The sequence below is a fragment of the Parasteatoda tepidariorum genome, chromosome 5, assembly GCF_982258835.1.
Source record: "Parasteatoda tepidariorum strain Cologne lab strain chromosome 5, Ptep-v5.0, whole genome shotgun sequence".
NCBI classification, from domain to species: domain Eukaryota; kingdom Metazoa; phylum Arthropoda; class Arachnida; order Araneae; family Theridiidae; genus Parasteatoda; species Parasteatoda tepidariorum.
The window spans coordinates 76,082,814-76,102,214 of NC_141759.1; the positions used below are offsets into that span (position 1 = coordinate 76,082,814).

Consider the following 19,401-nt stretch of genomic DNA (forward strand, 5'->3'; position numbering starts at 1 on the left):
AGCTCTAGTGCGACGTAAATGAACTACAACAACAACAAGCCTTGATAAATTTCACAAATGATATAATCGAGTTATCAGTCCATTTGCTTTTTTTTAATTAAAATTTCATCGAAGAGTTGGCAATTATTGGGCTAATTTGTTGCAATTGTAAAGATTTGGAAATTCCATATTCTCTTCACACTCGGAAGTGCCGAATTTTCGAAAAATTAATTTTTCAAGTGGTAGAGAAGGCAAATTTTTAATATTTTAAGCATATAGAATTATAAAAAATTTTGCCCACTGCGATATATAAAATTCTAATTTTAATTTTGTAATCAATATTTTTAATATTAAAATGGTAGCTTTAGAGTAAAACATTTTTGGCCTATTTTAACTTAATTTATAATGAATATATCAACTGCTACGCACACGTTGGGTCAATATCTAAATTTCTCAATCGTGTAAGCTGAGTCTTCAAGTGTTAAACCATCACCTTCTACATTAGAAAGCCTCCACACGGGATTTTATAAGTAGTCTGCGCAGATTATTTAATAAGCGAATCAGTTGAGCGCATGAACCCAAATTCTATTTTAATAGTAATTGAGAGTAATTTATCATGTATATTTGAGAATTGAATTAGTAGTAGTTGACAAGTAAATAAGACAAACCAATCATTCATAAATTAGACAAATTTTTGTCATATATTTGCAACCACTTTCAAATTTTTAACAGATTTTCGATTAAATGACTCTTTTGTAAACAGGTTTACTCTCATAGTGGTCTGATCGGACTACCTATTAAAAACCGTGCGGTGGCTTTCATTTATAGGAGGTGTTGGTTAAACACCAATATACCGTTTTGGAAATTTGTTTCTCTTTCAAAAAGATAAAGACTGATAACTGAATTATTTCATTCTTAGCACTTACCTTGAAAAATCAAGTCGTACTAATCTATCAACATACTTAATAATATTTCATTATACGTATGTGGCTCTGGAATTCGATCATAGGTATAATTTTAAAACTAATTGGTAGATAAATGAATAAAATATACCCATATAATTTAATAACAAATGCGCTATCACTTTTTTTTACTAAATTTTCAAATCATCATTCTTTTCCTAAAGGGGAGACTTGCTGAACAAATTTGAATTCTCAAATAAAGCTAAATTTCATTTAAATAATTTTTAAGAATTTTAATATATCAAAATTCAAATACATGTAGATAGAGCAAATATATATAAATAGATTCAAATATATATGGAAAAGACTAAAGAATTAAGCGGATATTTTTTAAAGTGCTGTTGAAATTATTAGAAAATAAAAACTGCAACTGTCTCATGGGTTACTTGATCCTTTGACTTTAATGAATAGTTTTGAATTTAAATTGAAATTTACAGACAAATTCAATCAGTTGCAAAACTGCAGAATTAAATACGGTGTTACACTTGAAGTTCGGTGGGAAGTTTCTGATAATAAATAGAATCATTTTTCGATACATAAAACATCATATATTAATTATTATATTTATTAATTATTATATTTATAAAATATTATACTTATTAATTATTATATTTGTATTCATTATTATATTTACACTAATTATTATATTTAGTAATATATTATATTTACATTAATTATTATATTTATATTACTTATTATATTTATATTAATTATTATATTTATTAATTTTATTTATTAATTTTATTTTTTAATTATTTAAACATTAATTTTTTTTGGATGTAGACTTAAAATGCAATAATCGCACAAAATTTGAATTTTTCAAAATTTTGCCGAATTTTCAATTTGTCTAGTATTTTAAATCTTAAAAAGCTCAATGCAAATTTTAAATATGAATGCGCACACACGAATTAACTATTTAAGATCAAACAGCAACACAGAATGAATAAAATGATATCAATTTTGACCTTTTTTGAATAAATGTAAGCTCATTTAAAACCTTTAAAAATCCGTAATAAATTGTAAACGAATATTGTAAGTTGTAAGAGCATACCAGCTTCATAAAAAAAATCGCTAGTTTTGTTTATTGAATATGCAACATTGCTACCAGGCCTGAAAGCGAGACGGAAAAGAGAAAATACTGGTAGGAACTATTTCAATATTAGATAATATTCGGGAGGAGTTAATCTATTCTTAACTCAATTCACTGTAATTTATTTTTTCTCAGCGAAGAAGCAATTCAATATAAAAATTGTATCCGTTAAAAACAATTAGTAGTTATAGATTTTTATTATTCCCAAAAAAGCTAAAAAGTGAAATTTATTTGTTACCAGCTTTTACTCTTTTCCGTCTTGATATATATGGGCTTTCAGCCGTGATTGCTACTTGACAATGCACGTACCCAAAACAATAACAATATAAGATCAAATATCAACACAGGCTCATAAAAATTTTAAAAAAATTGAAAATTTCTAAGTAAATGCACGCGCATTTTATTTTTTATTTTATAATTATTATTTTATAATTATTTTTTTTAATTTTATAATTATTATTATATATACCAAATTTCATGTTTACGACAACTTATGCTCAACCCCGTTGCCTTGTGATTTTGAACCCAAAACAGAAGACAAGGAAACACCTGAAAGTATTGGTAGAAATTTGTCTTTTGTGGAGGACTTTTTGATGGAACTAACCTACATTTGCAGAACATGGAGAGGAAAGCTACGAAAACCTACCACGCTTAGTCAGACAACAAGGTGACTCTAACCCATGATCCGTATACCACTGAGGATATTTTACGTCAGCACATTGTTCGGTGCGAGCCGGGTGCGGAATTCATATCGACCAGCCTGGAATTCAAACTTGGTTCACCTCATTGGAAAGCGAACGCTTTATACGCCACCAAGGCTTGCGCATTTAATGTTTTAATTTTATAACCATCGTTGAACAGCCGACCGACCCAATTTTTAGTTTACGACAACCAATATTCAACTCCGCAACCTTATAATTTTGAATCCAATCTAGAAGATAAAATTTGGAACGAGAATTTTTTGATAAATGAGTTACATATAGGCACACTACCTTCATTGTTGTCGTTGTTAATTTACGTCGCAATGGAGCTGCACAATGAGCTATTGGCGACGGTCTGGGAAACATCCCGGAGGACGATCCGAAGACATGCCATCACAATTTTGATCCTCTGGGGAGGGGATGGCACCCCCTCTGCGGTAGCCCGACGACCTGCGTGCGAAGTCGAGCACTTTACGGTAGCACAGTTTAACGAGGACCAATACCGCACACCCTATCCAAGAGGTCGTGGGCTCGATCCTCGCCGGCCGAAGAAGTAGTAAATGGTGACTGATGCACGTTAAATCTGTCGAGTCTCAAAGTCCTCCATTTTCCCACAACAAATCAATACCTCTGGGGGTACTGATCCAGGAGTTTCCTTGTCTTCTGGATTGGTTCAAAATTACAAGGCTACGGAGTTGAACGTTAGTAGTCGTAAACCTATGAAATTGGGTCGGCTGTTCAACGACGGTTATAAAATAAAATAAAATAAAATACCGCACACCCTCGGTCCCTACGCAGACTGATCCAAGTAGTCACCCACTCGCACACTGACCGTAGCCAGTGATGCTTGACTTCGGTGATCTGCTGGGAACCGTGTCTTAACGATCAGTCCACTGCAAGACCACTACCTTCATTAGTGAATTATTTGATCCATTTATTTCGCACTTTTTTCATAAAGCGCACCCGCGAATATAAGATCAAATATCAAAACTAGGTCACAAAAATGTAAAAACTTTTTAACAATTTTCAATATGACTTCCTTTTTAATAGTATAAGGAAAACTACATAAGAGAAAAAACTACATAGATAGTTAGAAAACTACATAAGATCGAATATTAACACAACATCATTGTTGTTGTTGTCGTCGTGGTCCATTAAGGGAAGAGGTGCGATTGTTCTTATTTTCCAGTGGCGCCATCTATGACCAAGAATTAGTTTTCTGCTACACCCATACGTCACACCCGTTTATAGGGCGGACCCATTCATTCATCAACAGATTGTAATTTTGACCAGAGCGATCAATCTCCAATTCAGTACCCCCAGAAGTATAATTTGGTATGGGAACATGGAGAACTTTGTGAACCGACGGATTTAACGTGGACCAGTCCCCATTTAGTACACGGGGAAGTCTTCGGCCGGTGATAAACGAACTCACGACCTCTTGGACATCGGCCCAGCACCCTGCCAACCAGGCTATCTCTGCCCCACACACAGCATCATTAAAATTATTTAACTTTTTGAGAATTTTTAGGTAAATGCAAGCGTAATTTATCTTTAGAGGACGCCAAATCGCGGGAGAAACTTTTCATTGCGAATTCTATTTCACTTACATTAGTAGTTTAAAATTTAAAGCATAAAAAAAAAGTTATAACATAGAGTTAGCCATGAAGTTTCAATTGGTGAAAGAAAAAAAATTTCAGAATATTAAATTATTGAAAGAGAACTTTCACATTGTATAATTCTAAGTTATCCTCTCATAATTTATTTTCAATTTGGTATTTTGAAAATTTCTTATCAGTATTTGAAACTTCGTGGCTCGCTCTAGCCATGAAGTTTAAACTCAATTTTTCATATGTACTATAAATTTTAAATTACTTATAGAGGCGAAAGAGAATTTGCGATGAAAAGTTTCTCCCGTGATATAGCATCCTTTTAAGAAATTTGATATAAATTATTTACAAGTGAAGTAAAATAATAGTCCCTTTCGTTGAATGCGTACTTTGTCATTTGAAAAGCTCACAAACGGTTAAAAAAATTAAGCATTAAAGTAAGCTCCTTAAAATTAAGCAGATTTCTGGTAATTTTTAAGCAATTTTCTTTTTCAATTATATAAAAATGTTTCGAACAGCTGTTCCCAAATTCCGTGGAAGAGTTACAGAGGCTCCGAGAGTTAGTAATTCTTTTTAACCAGTAAATTTTCGAAACCTGGAATTAGAGCCGTGGTCACTTAGGGGATGGAGCACTCGCCTCCCATTGAGGTGAATCGGGTTCGAATCCCAGCAATCGCTGATCGATTCGAATTCCGCATCCATTCCGTATCCAGCTCACACTGACCTCAGTGTTGTCGTTAAATATCCTCAGTGGTAGACGGACTAGGGTTAGAGTCCCCTTGCCGTCGGGCAAGGGGAAACCATGGGAGGTTTTCGTGGTTTTCTTCTCCATGTAACGCAAATGCGGGTTAGTCCCATAAAGAAGTCCTCCACGAAGGCAAATTTCTCTTAATAGTTGATCTAGGAGTTCTCTTCTCTTCTGGAACGGGTTCAAAATTACAAGGATACGGAGTTCAACATTGGTAGTCGTAAACCCTAAATTGGGTCCGCTCTACTACGACGGTTATAAAATAAAATAAAACCTGAAATTAAATTTATATACTATTTATTTAATATTTATAATAAATATTATTTAATATTTATATTATTTAATATAATTATAGAATAAATATTATTAATAATATCTATTTAATAATTATTTTAAATGAATATTTAATATTGACCAATATTTATTTAATATTTTCATTATTTTATGAAGTTATTTAATAGAGATGCTAGTGAAGGAAGAAATTTCAAAACTATGTTTTTTTATAACAATATAATAAATGAATTATGAAAAAGATATTCATTTATGAAAAATTTCATCATTATTTCGAATCAACTCGACTGTATACCCATCCAGACCTGCAATCTCAACTGTCTAATATAAAAACCAATTTTAAGACTAATATCCATGAAACGATATGATGAAAAAATTTAATTCTTAATTCATTCACTAAATATTTTCAAAATAATTAAGAATATTTAGAGTATTATATATTTTCAAAATAATTAAGAATATATATAGATCGTTATATATTTTTAAAATAATTAAGAATATTTAGATCATTAAATATTTCCAAAGTAATTAAGAATATTTAGATCATTACATATTTTTAAAATAATTAAGAATATTTAGATCATTATATATTTTCAAAGTAATTAAGAATATTTAGATCATTACATATTTTTAAAATAATTAAGAATATTTAGATCATTATATATTTCCAAAGTAATTAAGAATATTTAGATCATTACATATTTTTAAAATAATTAAGAATATTTAGATCATTATATATTTTCAAAGTAATGAAGAATATTTACATCATTACATATTTTTAAAATAATTAAGAATATTTAGATCATTATATATTTCCAAAGTAATTAAGAATATTTAGATCATTACTTGTTTTCAAAGTAATAAAGAATGTTTAGATCATTACATATTTTTAAAATAATTAAGAATATTTAGATCATTAAATATTTTCTAAATAATTAAGAATATTTAAAACATTACATATTTTCAAAATAATTAATAGGTTTCTCTAAATAATATATTTGCAATTGCTGATGAAATTTTCCGCTAAAACAATGTTAATCATTTACGATTCCACAGACAAAGAAATTCGTAATCGCTCGTCTAGAAAACGAATTGTTTTGTTTTTTTTTAAAAAAAACAAACTCTTAACCCTTTAATGGGCCATTTTTTTATCGTAAAGGTAAATTAAAGTATTTTTGGAATTGAAATTGTTTTAGGAACAGTAATTGATATTAAAAAAAAACTCATTTAGTTTATAAAAATACCAATTTTTTGGTGGTAAATATATTTAACATGACCTATTAGGAACTTACTGACTTTTATTTTTCTTTATTTATAAAATAAATTCCTTAAATGCTACAAACTTCAAAAGGAATTATGTATTTTATACTTTTATACGTTTCTTAAAAGTGACAAATGGTTACCAATTTTATTCAAACTCACTTCAAGAAAGCTGAAGTTATTGAAAAATGGAAACCTAAATTAAAAGTGGTAAAACGTGGTGGTAAGTATACTTACCACGGCCTTCAAAAGGGTTAATAAATATTTGCATATAATTTCTTATTTACTGAATAATAAAGTTTATTTCTTCATAACTGATGGATAATTTGCTGTCGTGAAAGTAAGATAATTGAATTCCCTTGTATTTAAAAAAAATCTACGATAATCATATATTTCTTTAATTCCAATTCCTAAGCAAATTTTAAATGAATTACACATGACTCAATCATTCTGTGTGTTAAATAAGCAAGAATATTAAAATCTTAATGAAATGATCCATCACATTTTAATGAGAAAAATATATTAAATTTTTACAGAAATTACTACGACCGGTTTCGATTGTTAAATTTCTTGTTTACGTAAAAAGAAACTTGTTGCGAAAAAAATATATTTACATATTCTATAGAATTTAATGAGACTCGTGGGGAAAATAGAAAACATTTCACTTCAAAAGAATGTCTCCATTTGAAAGGTAGAAAATAAAAAATATGTAATCCAAACATTCCTAAGGTTAACATAATGAAATTATGAAAGAGGTCCACAGATTCAAAATCTGGCTTGGGGGAATATACGTTGAAAGCATTTTTGATGATACGTAGAAAGCATTTTTGATGAAAAACATTATGATATCCATGAAGGCAAAAAGATATTTCTGTTTAATGTTTGTTAAGAAGTAGTAACTTCGGAAAGTTGTAAAATATATGTTTGGAAAGAATATAAAAAGTAGTTTTCTGTAGGATAATAGATTTATTTGAATGATTTGAGGCAAAATAATGATAAGCAACATTATCTAAATCGTTCAAGAAAACGTTTTTGATAAAAAAAAACTCCATGATATCCACGTAAGCAAAAAGATATTTCTGTTTAATGTGTATTATCAAGTAGTAACTTCGAAAAGTTGCAAAGCATATGTTTGGAACCAATACAAAAAATAGTTTTATGTTAGATAATAGATTTATTTGGATGACTTGAGGCAAGCAACATTATCTAAATTGTTCAAGAAAGCCTTTTTGATTAAAAACACCATGATATCCACGTAAGCAAAAAGAAATTTCTGTTTAATGTGTATTATCAAGTAGTAACTTCGAAAAGTTGCAAAACATATGTTTGGAACCAATACAAAAAGTAGTTTTATGTTAGATAATAGATTTATTTGGATGACTTGAGGCAAGCAACATTATCTAAATTGCTCAAGAAAGCATTTTTGATGAAAAACATCATGATATCCATGTAGGCAAAAAGATATTTCTGTTTAATGCTTGTTAAGAAGTAGTAACTTCGGAAAGTTGTAAAATATATGTTTGGAAAGAATATAAAAAGTAGTTTTCTGTAGGATAATAGATTTATTTGCATGATTTGAGGCAAAATAATGCTAAGCAACGTTATCTAAATCAGGGGTTTCCAACTTACATGAGGCCGGGGGCCACAATTAAAAACACAAATCAAATGGCGGGCCGCAACTTTATCAAAATTTTATGTAGGACTCTTTTATGTTTGAAGGAACATTAAATATTACTGTCAGATTTTTACCAAGTTGTACAAAACAAAAGTATTGAATTACAAATTAAAATGAGATTTTTAAAAATATTTAATTGCATATTGAAAAATTTGGGCTACAATAACTTTAATGTGCACCCATGTATTAAACAATTAATGTGCAACAGATATCTAATTGTTAAGATATAAAACTTTAAAATGGTTGGTATTAAAACTTACATAGTAGCATACAAAATGTTCAATGACAAAATCGAGGTATGTCTGCTGCAACCACCAGAGAATAGATATTTACATTTAAAATTTACAAATGTGTGCGTAAAAATTTTCGTCCAAAAGGAGTGATTTACAAAAGTTAAATCGGAGAATTTCTTGGAGAAAATTTCTGATACACACATGCTAAATTATATTCACAAAATACAAAAGAGCAACATACACGATTATTTTTGTATTGGAATAAATATTTTCTTGGATGCAAAACCTGAGAAATAATTTGTTTTTTTGTACCGTTGGTATGATAAATTTCACAGAAACAAAGAAATTAGGTTTTTATTAACGAGAAAAGTATTTTAAACCAATATAGATTTTTTACGAAAATTGTCCGCAAAAAAATGACAGCTAATATATTTTAGTTCGCGGGCCACAAAAAAACCAGTTGAAAACCACTGATCTAATTTGTTCAAGAAAACGTTTTTGATTAAGAACTCCATGATATCCACGTAGGCAAAAAGATATTTCTGTTTATTGTGTAATATCAAGTAGTTACTTCGAAAAGTTGCAAAACATATGTTTGGAACCAATACAAAAAGTAGTTTTATGTTAGATAATAGATTTATTTGTATGACTTGAGGCAAAAGAATGCTAAGCAACATTATCTAAATTGATCAAGAAAACATTTTTTGATTAAAAACTCCATGATATCCACGTAGGCAAAAAGATATTTCTGTTTAATGTGTAATATCAAGTAGTAACTTCGAAAAGTTGCAAAACATATGTTTGGAACCAATACAAAAAGTAGTTTTATGTTAGATAATAGATTTATTTGTATGACTTGAGGCAAAATAATGCTAAGCAACATTATCTAAATTGATCAAGAAAACATTTTTTGATTAAAAACTCCATGATATCCACGTAGGCAAAAAGATATTTCTGTTTAATGTGTAATATCAAGTAGTAACTTCGAAAAGTTGCAAAACATATGTGTGGAACCAATACAAAAAGTAGTTTTATGTTAGATAATAGATTTATTTGTATGACTTGAGGCAAGCAACATTATCTAAATTGCTCAAGAAAGCGTTTTTGATGAAAAACACCATGATATCCGTGTAGGCAAAAAGATGTTTCGGTTTAATGTGAGTTATCAAGTGATAACTTCAGAAAATTGTGAAATATATCTTTGAAAAGAACTCTAAGAATTTGTTTTTTTTTTTGTTATAGTTTTCTAAATTCTCCAGAAAACCTTTCTCGATAAAAACACCGAGATACCCATCTGATCAATAAAATGTTTATAATTAATGTGTGTTATGAAGTGGTAACTTCGGCAAGTTAAAAAATATATATTTGGATCGAATATAAGGATTAATTAGATCCTAGATTTATTTTTAAGGCTCCGGTTAATATAATGATAAACCACAGTTTTTTGCTATTATTGCAGTTTTTTGCTATCATTTATTTTCTAGATTACGGATATACCCAATGTTTTGAGGGTCATAAATCCAAATCTGTCGAAAAAATGTATGTTTTTTCAGAGAAAGTACGTTGTGTCCGATTTTGTAACTTAAAATATCATCGAACCCTCGATTACTTTTTTGCATACCCACGAACCATAAAGTTTAAATCCCTGTGCATGAAATCCGATCATTAGATAAAAAGTGCTACTAAGGTTTTTTTTTTTTCTTTGCGCACAGTACGTAGAATTGTCTTATTTTATTGTATTTTTTATAAAACAAAATTTTGGAGATTTTTTTCTAATTTGCAATTTTTTTAAAAATTAGTACATCAAAGTAATCCAACGCCCTTATTCACACGCAATAAACAGAGAAAATCACTTGTCCAACTTAAAATATAATAGGTGCTGTTGGCATGATCGTTAACTTTTCAGATTTCATGGTGGAAAAAAAATCTGTACAACTACCTTTTTGTTTTCTATCATTTTACAAGAACCCATTTCTACATTTTTCTGGGAATATAATGAAGAATATTTTCTTACAGAATTTTCATTTAATTTATTTCATTGTTTTGTTGAAAAAATTTCCCACAATATGGTTTTTTTTCCGTTGCTTTTATTATTTTTAAAACTTTTTTTTAAAAAATTTATTATTTTTAAAGCTTATCATTAGCGCATTTCATTAAAACATAATATATTTGGTGGCCTGTTGATGCATTTTATCAACTGTATTAATTTATTTAGTTGTCGATCAAAAAATTTAATTAGCCGTCACAGAGAAAAAATTTATTTTAACGGGTTTTATTTATATATGAATAGAAAATTGCACGGTTAGTTACAGAGTCAAGTGCTAATTTTATTTCGATCATTGCACTTTATTTTGTCTTCTGTTAGTAATTTATGAACACGTTGAATGCCATGGAGGTCACCGGTGACCGGCGAAGCTAAGAATATTCGAAACACATAATTCTAGTAAATGTTTAATTTTTTTAAATATTATAATCGTTACTAAAATAGTTTGAAGAAATTATTGCAATATAGAATACACAAAAATAGTTTTATTTATATAAACATAAATATCAACTTGCTCCGGACAGCAAATTAATATTTTCCAGTGGTATTCTATTAATTGTGATTCGTAGTTTAATAAATTCAATTTAGTAGACTTTTATCCACCATTACTTCTAAACAATTCGTAGGTTTACATAATTCACCACCTTTTTCAGATATGTCATGCAAAACCTTTTAAAAACTAACTAAATCTGTCAAATATTTGCCAATTTTGTTTGTAGTTATTTACCGTTTGGCCAGACGGGAAAGCCATGTAAAATTAGCGTAGTATTCAACGTGATAAGTCATATTAAAAAAAAGGTAAAATAGGATTGTCCATGCTATTCTAAGCAACTGCTGATGAGTAATACAACCTTAACTCGAAATGTATTATAATAAATTTAAGTTTAAAAAAAAACTTAAAATTCAATACATCAGAATTTTGAGGTTAGAGTTTATTGATATCCCCTATTTGATAGAAATAAAGATGACTAAAATTACAGCTTCTTTGATATTACTTATTTTTTTACCTATTTAATACTAATGTACATACTAGTCAATTATTGTACTAATGATCTTAATTAACTTATCAATTATCGCACTGTACTTGAATAGATAGGTTATAATGTTATTAAATTGCAACAGTAATATTGCTATTCGCTATTTGATAGAAATATGGATGATTAAAAAAACTGCCTCTTTGATTTTACTTATATTTTTATTAATTATTTTGACCTATTTAATGGAAATATGCATACTAGTCAATTATTGCACTTATGATCTCAATTATCTTGTCAATTATTGCTCAGCATTTTAATAACAATGTGTTATATTGTAAATAAAATTCAACAGCAATATTGGTATCCGCTGTTCGATAGAAATAAAGATGACTAAAAAACTGTTCTTTGTTTTAACTTATTGTTTTACTTTCTTAAAAGAAATATAGATACTAGACAGATTGGCTAACAATGTCAGTTATTGCACTGCACTTTAATAACAATGGTCATTTTTAAGTCAATTATTACATTCATTCAACTAATGGTTACAAAATGATAAGCCACATTTTTAAGTACTTGTTTTTTAATTCTACAAACAATAACTTTACACGTTCTCTTTAGAATTTTTTTAATCCATAGAAATTTGAGAATTTTATAAAATTAAATTCGTTCTATAATTACAGTTCCGTTGATTTGTGCTCATTATTTTGTAAATAAATCGCATAAAAAGTAAGTTGTAGGTCAATTATTGCATTTATTCAACCGAAAAGCTTGAGACGATATAACGATAAGCCACAACTGCAAATAGATCAGGAGTGCGCTTTGGGGGGGGGGACCGCGGTTTTTAAGTGCAATCGATAAGATCTTTCTATATATTAGTAAGCTTGTTATCATGTGGAAATTCTGGAAAATTGTTAAGTACATATTTGAAAACATTACTAAGGATCAGTTTGAGGTAAAAATGCCATCTTTTAACACTTGAATGCCATGGGGGTCACCGGTGACCGGTGAAGCCTAGATTATTTGAAACATATAATTCGAGTAAATGTTTAATGCTTTTATTTTTTTTTTATATTATTATCGTTACTAAAATGGTTTGAAGAAATTAATGCAATATAGAACACACAAAAATCATTTTGGCTCGACGGGCAAGCTATGTCAAATCAGCGTGGCATTCAACGTGTTAAAAAAAGTATGGCTTATCACTATATTACCCGAAGTCCTTAAATTATGATGACATATTCAGGTTCTATTCAAATGCTTTGCAAAAAAAACTAAACTTGGTTTCTTTTTAAAGAGAGAATTTTTTTAAATAACTAAACTTTCAATTAATTACATAAAATTAGTTTAAATGTAACTGAATAAAAAATAGAAAATTTTCCCAAAATAATCTTTTTAATCTTGAGTTTAATTGCTAATGGGAGACCGGGATACTTTAAATGATTAAATGTGATACGTAATGTTTATGTTTCATTGCTCTTCTGCTAAAATGCAATAGTAAAATAATTTATATGAGTTAATTTAAAGTTAAGTCTTAATATCTCTAAAAATTCTTGAGATATATGCAAACCATCATTTCTATATTCAGAAAGTTTTCAAAATTATTCAAAAAATGCAATTATAGAACAAATTAAGATCAAAAGTTTCGCTGTTCTTATTAATATTTTTAATTATGCCTTCGTAAGATAAATTATAATTAAATATATATAAATAAATTAAGTATAAATAAATTATGCTAATTATTCGGCAAGTATAAATAAATTATGCTTGCGATAATCAAAAACATAAATGGGAATGAGGTGCTTTTCTGAATTTTGAATTTTATATTTTATGTTTGCTATTATCAGCGTAAAGAAATTTTTATTGTATATACGCGGTATGTTTTTACTGGTTCTAATATTTTCAAACTTCAATGCTTAAATTAGAGAGCATAATTAAAAAAATTCTGAAAAAGATTAAAAATTCATTTAAAATTATTTTTATTTTATTTACTGATGGATCTTCTGACTCTACTTTCACCAGAGAGGTGCGGGAGTGGTACTGCTCCTACCTGATGATCAAAAACGAGAAATCGCAACTGGTGCTGGAAAAATCACATCTAATTTTACGGCAGAATTGATAGCCATTTCTACGGCAATCAAAACGTACATCAATCTTGGACCTTCGGAGAAGCTTAGTGGTATCACCATCTTCAGCGACTGCAGGTCTGCCTTACAGGCTCTCAGCAAAGGTACTTCAAGCCTAATCCTGAATATCATAGAACAACTTGGACAACTTCAGCGTCTCCGGAAAAAATGCTTCTTGCAGTGGATTCCCGCCCATGTGAACCTAGAGTTCAATGAAATAGCTGATTCCTTGGCTAAAAATGCCAGAGATCTCAATCAATATACAATCCCAACCACGTTGGCAGATGCAAATGCTTTTGCGAAGTCAAGCCTATTCATCCCTTTAAAAATCAAAGCCCACGATCAAATAACTAATCTTGACATCGATAGGAAGACAACCACTACTCTCATCAGACTAAGAACAAAACATCATAAAAACATGAAAATTTCTACAGATGGGACTAGAAAATATCGAAACTGTGGCAACTGTCTTAATGTGGAACTGACACCATATCATGTTTTTAACTGCCCTGCAGTCGCTGCAGGTCTTCACCTCTTAAACTATCCCACAGAAGAGGATTTGTATTCTTTTAATGCCATAGAAATAACAAAAACTATTCACGCACCATGAAATATGATTCAATAGAAGATACGACACCAACCAATTGCAATTTGATCTGCTTAAAACTTTATTGTGTATAAAAAAATGACAAAAAGTATTCAATTCTTATTTTTAATTAAATCACAAGAAGTAAAACATACCTTTACTATTTATCTACACAAGCGTAACAAGTCAATTTGATATTTTTATTCCTCTTAAACATCCCAATATTTTCAAATATTTTTGAATAATAAAATATATTACCTGAAATTTTTAATACTCTCCTTAAAATTTTTATTAATTCAATTGAGAAAAAAACATGATCATTTTATTATTTAAATTATACAAATATTGTAAATTAGTTACAGTCAATTAATGACATTAAATAATTCTAAAATGTAAGATTTTTCATCTATACAGACAAGCAAAAAAAAAAAAAAAACTTATTCCTTAACACATTACTAATACAAAATTTTTGCAATAAATATTTATATTAAACTCTTTATAACGATGCAAATGTAAATGTTTAAAGCATTTTTATATTAAAATGTAAAGTAATGCGTATACATATTGAAAATCTTCTGCTATTCTTTTTTATCATGTTAGCATGATTAAGGAGGAAAAATGAATATTTTTAATTGTTTATAATATAAATTAATAGGTGAAAAAATTCTCATGATTTTACGTTATGATGGTTTAAAAGCTTTTGATTAAGGACGTAAATTATTATCTAACCTTTTGTTTTAAATAAACGAAAAAAAACCTGTTTAAATATTTAAAAAAAACGAGTTTTTCGTTGTTTTTATTAACCCTGAAAATTAGATGACATTGATGTGGTTCTGAATTTTACAGCTTAACATGAAACGTAAAAATTATCTTATGAAACATATCTTTTTCTAAAAAATCTTAAAATTCAATGCAATTACAAGAGCTTTATTATGTGTAAAATTTGCTAGATTCTCAGATTTTAGGTATAATTTATTTATGATGACCATAATGCATAGGTGCCTCAAATTGATTGGATAATTGGTCTATTTTTGCATATGTTTATTTACAATAGTATTTTTTAGTTGCTTTTATGACTGTGTAATTAAGAATGTCTTTTAGAATTATTCATCGGTATTGATGCAAATTATCATTAGCAACAAATGGAGAATTCAACATTCGGTTTGTATAACAAATTATTTTAATATCAGCGTTTATTTCATTAAATTACATTAGGATTTTTAAAATCGTATAATTTATCTATGATGACCATAATGCATAAGTGCCTTAAATTGATTGGCTAATTGGTCTATTTTTGCGTAGGTTTATTAACAATAGTATTTTTTAGTAGTTTTCATAACTGTGTAATTAAGGATGTCTTTTAGAATTATTTATAGGTATAAATGCAAACTATCGCTTGCTACAAATGGAGAATTCTACATTCAGTTCGCAAAACAAATTATTTTAATATCAGCGTTTATTTAATTAAATTACATTAGGATTTTTAAAATCGTATAATTTATCTATGATGACCATAATGCATAAGTGCCTTAAATTGATTCGACAATTTTTTCTATTTTTTGCATAGGTCTATTTGCAATGGTATTTTTAAGTAATTTTCATAACTGTGTAATTAAGAATGTCTTTTAGAATTATTTATAGGTATAGATGCAAACTATCGCTTGCTACAAATGGAGAATTCTACATTCAGTTCGCAAAACAAATTATTTTAATATCAGCGTTTATTTCATTAAATTACATTAGGATTTTTAAAATCGTATAATTTATCTATGATGACCATAATGCATAAGTGCCTTAAATTGATTGGATAATTGGTCTATTTTTGCATAGGTTTATTTTCAATAGTATTTATTAGTAATTTTTATAACTGTGTAATGTGAATGTCTTTTAGAATTATTTATAGGTATAGATGTAAACTATCGCTTGCTCAAATGGAGAATTCTACATTCAGTTCGTATAACAAATTATTTAATTATGAGCGTTTATTTCATTAAATTAAATTAGGATTTTTAAAAATGCAAAAAAAAATACGGTACTTACGGTCATCATTTTGTAAATATCCAGCTTTGGTTGTTCTAGAACATAAAACTAGGAGGAGTACTCCAATTAGAAAATGCAACAGATAGCTTGTCGCCATCCTGGAAGATGAAAACCTTGAACGAGATATAAGATGAAAATGCCTCGCTTAGAGAGATCGGAAGATAGTGTCCGAAAACTCTAAGAGGTAGGGTTGCTTTCAATTTCTTATCGCCAATACCGAGTGTATTATCGCCAATGATTAAGTCTCTTTAGTTTGGTATAATATTCCGGTATTGAGTTTCAACAGATATAATAATAAATAAAAACAAACAAAGTAATTATACCGTAAAGAATCTAGTTTACTGTAGTTTGAATGCATGAAAAATATTACAAAGTATTTATAAATTGAAAAAAAATTTATAAAAAAGAGTGGTGATTAATTATTGTTAGTCCGTTAAGTTGACCAGCGTCCTAAGAATATTAATAACCTGGTAGTTAAGTTTCCAAAAGAATATTTAAAAACTCATTATTTTACCTTTTCAATTTAACATTCGAAAATGCATGGAAATTTTTTTTTCTTTTTTTTGTAGGAAAAGCGATGAGTTTTCGCACGTTCTTTTAGAAATTCGAATGCCATGCCAGTTTTCCTAGCTTATTAAAACATGTGGCTATTTCTCTCTATTTCCTACCGTTTAAGTTTTATAAGGCTCTTGCATTAACTTAAAATCAAATTTTAATATTAATATTATTTAACGGAATATAAAACTTACTTGATTTGGCAGAATAAATCTTAATAACGGAAGACTTGTACTACCACTTTTGTTTTTTTAAAAATAAGATCAATAAATAAAAAAGAAGTAAACACGGCAGTGTATCAGATTGAAACAATTTGTAACATTCTAACAGATTATTCTATACTATAAGTTTAACTGCCAATCTTTAACTACAATTAAATTACAGTGAATTAAAATTATATATTAGTTAAAACGCATAACAACTTCATTTCCTTAGTTTCTTAAAAAAAATTAATAGTTCTATCCTCACTGAAGAGAAGTAAGTTGTAAAGGTGGAATTCCACTTAAACAGAAGTTAATTTTAAAAAATGACGATAAATCCACGTGCTCGAAAACGTAAGTAATTTTAAATAATATATTATATAATATAGCTATTCGGAAAATAATATTGTTTCTTTGAACTTAGTAATTCTGTGATCTTTACGAAGCTTTAAAATTTATACTTACTTAATAATGAAATATGACAGCGTACTAGTCGAAAGAAATCTCATAGCGTTATTAGTATTTAATCTTATATCTATTTAGTGTTTTTAAGTGTATTTTAATTAACTGTTTTCTGTAAGGTACAATACGCGTACATACTTATAATATCTTTAACTTTTTGTGTTTTTTCTATACTTCTTAAATAATGCCCCTAAGTGTTAAATATTTTTTCATAATTAATGTTAGATTATGCTCAAAAATTATTTTATTTGCTTGGTTTGCATAATTAAAATGATTTTGACTCTGAAATTTATTGCAGTATTGCAATTGTGTTCTTAAATAAAACTTCGTATTTTTATTCAAGATAATTTTCATTTAATTTATTCAGCAGTAAAACGAGTAATATTATTTTCATTTCATTTATTAACAAAAAATTGGGTACCTGGGCCGAGCAGCGGCCCCTATCCCATACATCATGAATTAAAAACATTGTGTGAAAACATTTTGATTTTGCAACATTATGGTATGCAATGATTAGTAATATTATTTCAAACAGTTTCCCCTTAAGGCCTGGTTTCTTAGGACAGGACGCCGTCAGCTGGAAATCAGCGCTAACCTCTGATTGGTCCATTTGTGAGTTTGATAGTATACGTCATCGAACGCTCATCTTTAACTATAGTCCATTCCACCTTAAGTTGGCACTGGAGAGAAAGGTAGGTAGACCGGATTACATGGAAACTGGGTTACTCTTTAAGTCAGTACGGGGATGAGGTAGCAACAAAGGGAGAGAAAGTGGCCAGTATTGGCGTTTAAGAAAGCAAAACGCCGATTTTTTTTTTAAAACCAAGAATCGTACTAAAATTTTGTACAGAATACGGAAAAGAGCACGATTTTTTAGAGCATTTCTCATAATTATTATTTTAAGATGCTAGTTGTAAGCTGATTTCCTAATTAGTATTTAAAAAGCAGATTTTCTTATTATGATTTTTTAACTGAACGAAACTAATTTTAAACAGAAAAAAAATATATATTTAAAAATATTCTTTTTTGCTGAAATCTAAGTAAATAAAAAAATAAATGCATAGATGCGCAAAAATACTTTGTTTTAAATATTTATTTTTATATTCTTATTTTATGTAGATTAATGTACATTAATTTATCCCACATAGGTGATTTGTTGGGGAAGGAAAAGTCAGCATAGGCTGGAAATTATTGATCATGAAAAAGATCATACTTTATGTTTTATAATACTTACTGTTTTTTTTTCTTATTATAATTTTTTAATTAAACGAAGCTAATTTTAAGCAAAAAAAATATATATATTTAAAAAGATTCTTTTTTGCTGAAATCTAAGTAAAAAAAACCGAAATTCATAGATGCGCATAAATACTTTGTTTTAAATATTTATTTTTATATGCTTATTTTTTGTAGATTAATGTACATTAATTTATCCCTCATTGGTGTTTTGTTGGGGAAGAAAAAGTCAACATAGGCAGGAAATCATTGATCATGAAAAATATCATACCTATGTTTTTTTTTAATATTTACTGTTCTTTTTTTTTTTATAAATAAAAAATTTAAAAAAAATTTTCAGAAGAGTTTTTTTTTTTTTTTACTATAAATTTTTTTTTCTGAAATATATTTGCTTCTAAGAGACAAAAGAACTTACCTGAAAAAAATATTTAGTATTATCGATATGGGGGTGCGTACTGTTTGTTCGCCCCCCCCCGTTTTTTCAGCTGCCATATCCCACCCTCTTAGACTCAACAGGAACTCTTTGAATAACATGATAACCACCTATCCTGGTGGTTATCATGTTATTCATTTAATATTTTAACAGTTGACAGTTCCTTCTCCAACCTCTTTGTGGGGTAGCCCTGAATTGT

General features: G+C 28.4%; 1 protein-coding gene across 2 annotated transcripts in view; it reads right to left on the bottom strand.

Annotated features, from left to right (window-relative positions):
- Positions 1–16,497, bottom strand: part of LOC107450603 (uncharacterized protein CG3556) — a 73,437-nt gene extending 56,940 nt beyond the window's left edge. The window contains exon 1 of one of the 2 annotated variants that reach the window (XM_016066433.3): positions 16,320–16,497. In XM_016066433.3, coding sequence (XP_015921919.1) covers positions 16,320–16,416 — 97 coding nt within the window. In that variant the 5' untranslated portion in view covers positions 16,417–16,497. The remainder of the gene's footprint in view (positions 1–16,319) is intronic. The other variant, XM_016066435.4, reaches the window with a different exon arrangement.
- Positions 16,498–19,401: the final 2,904 nt, after the last annotated feature.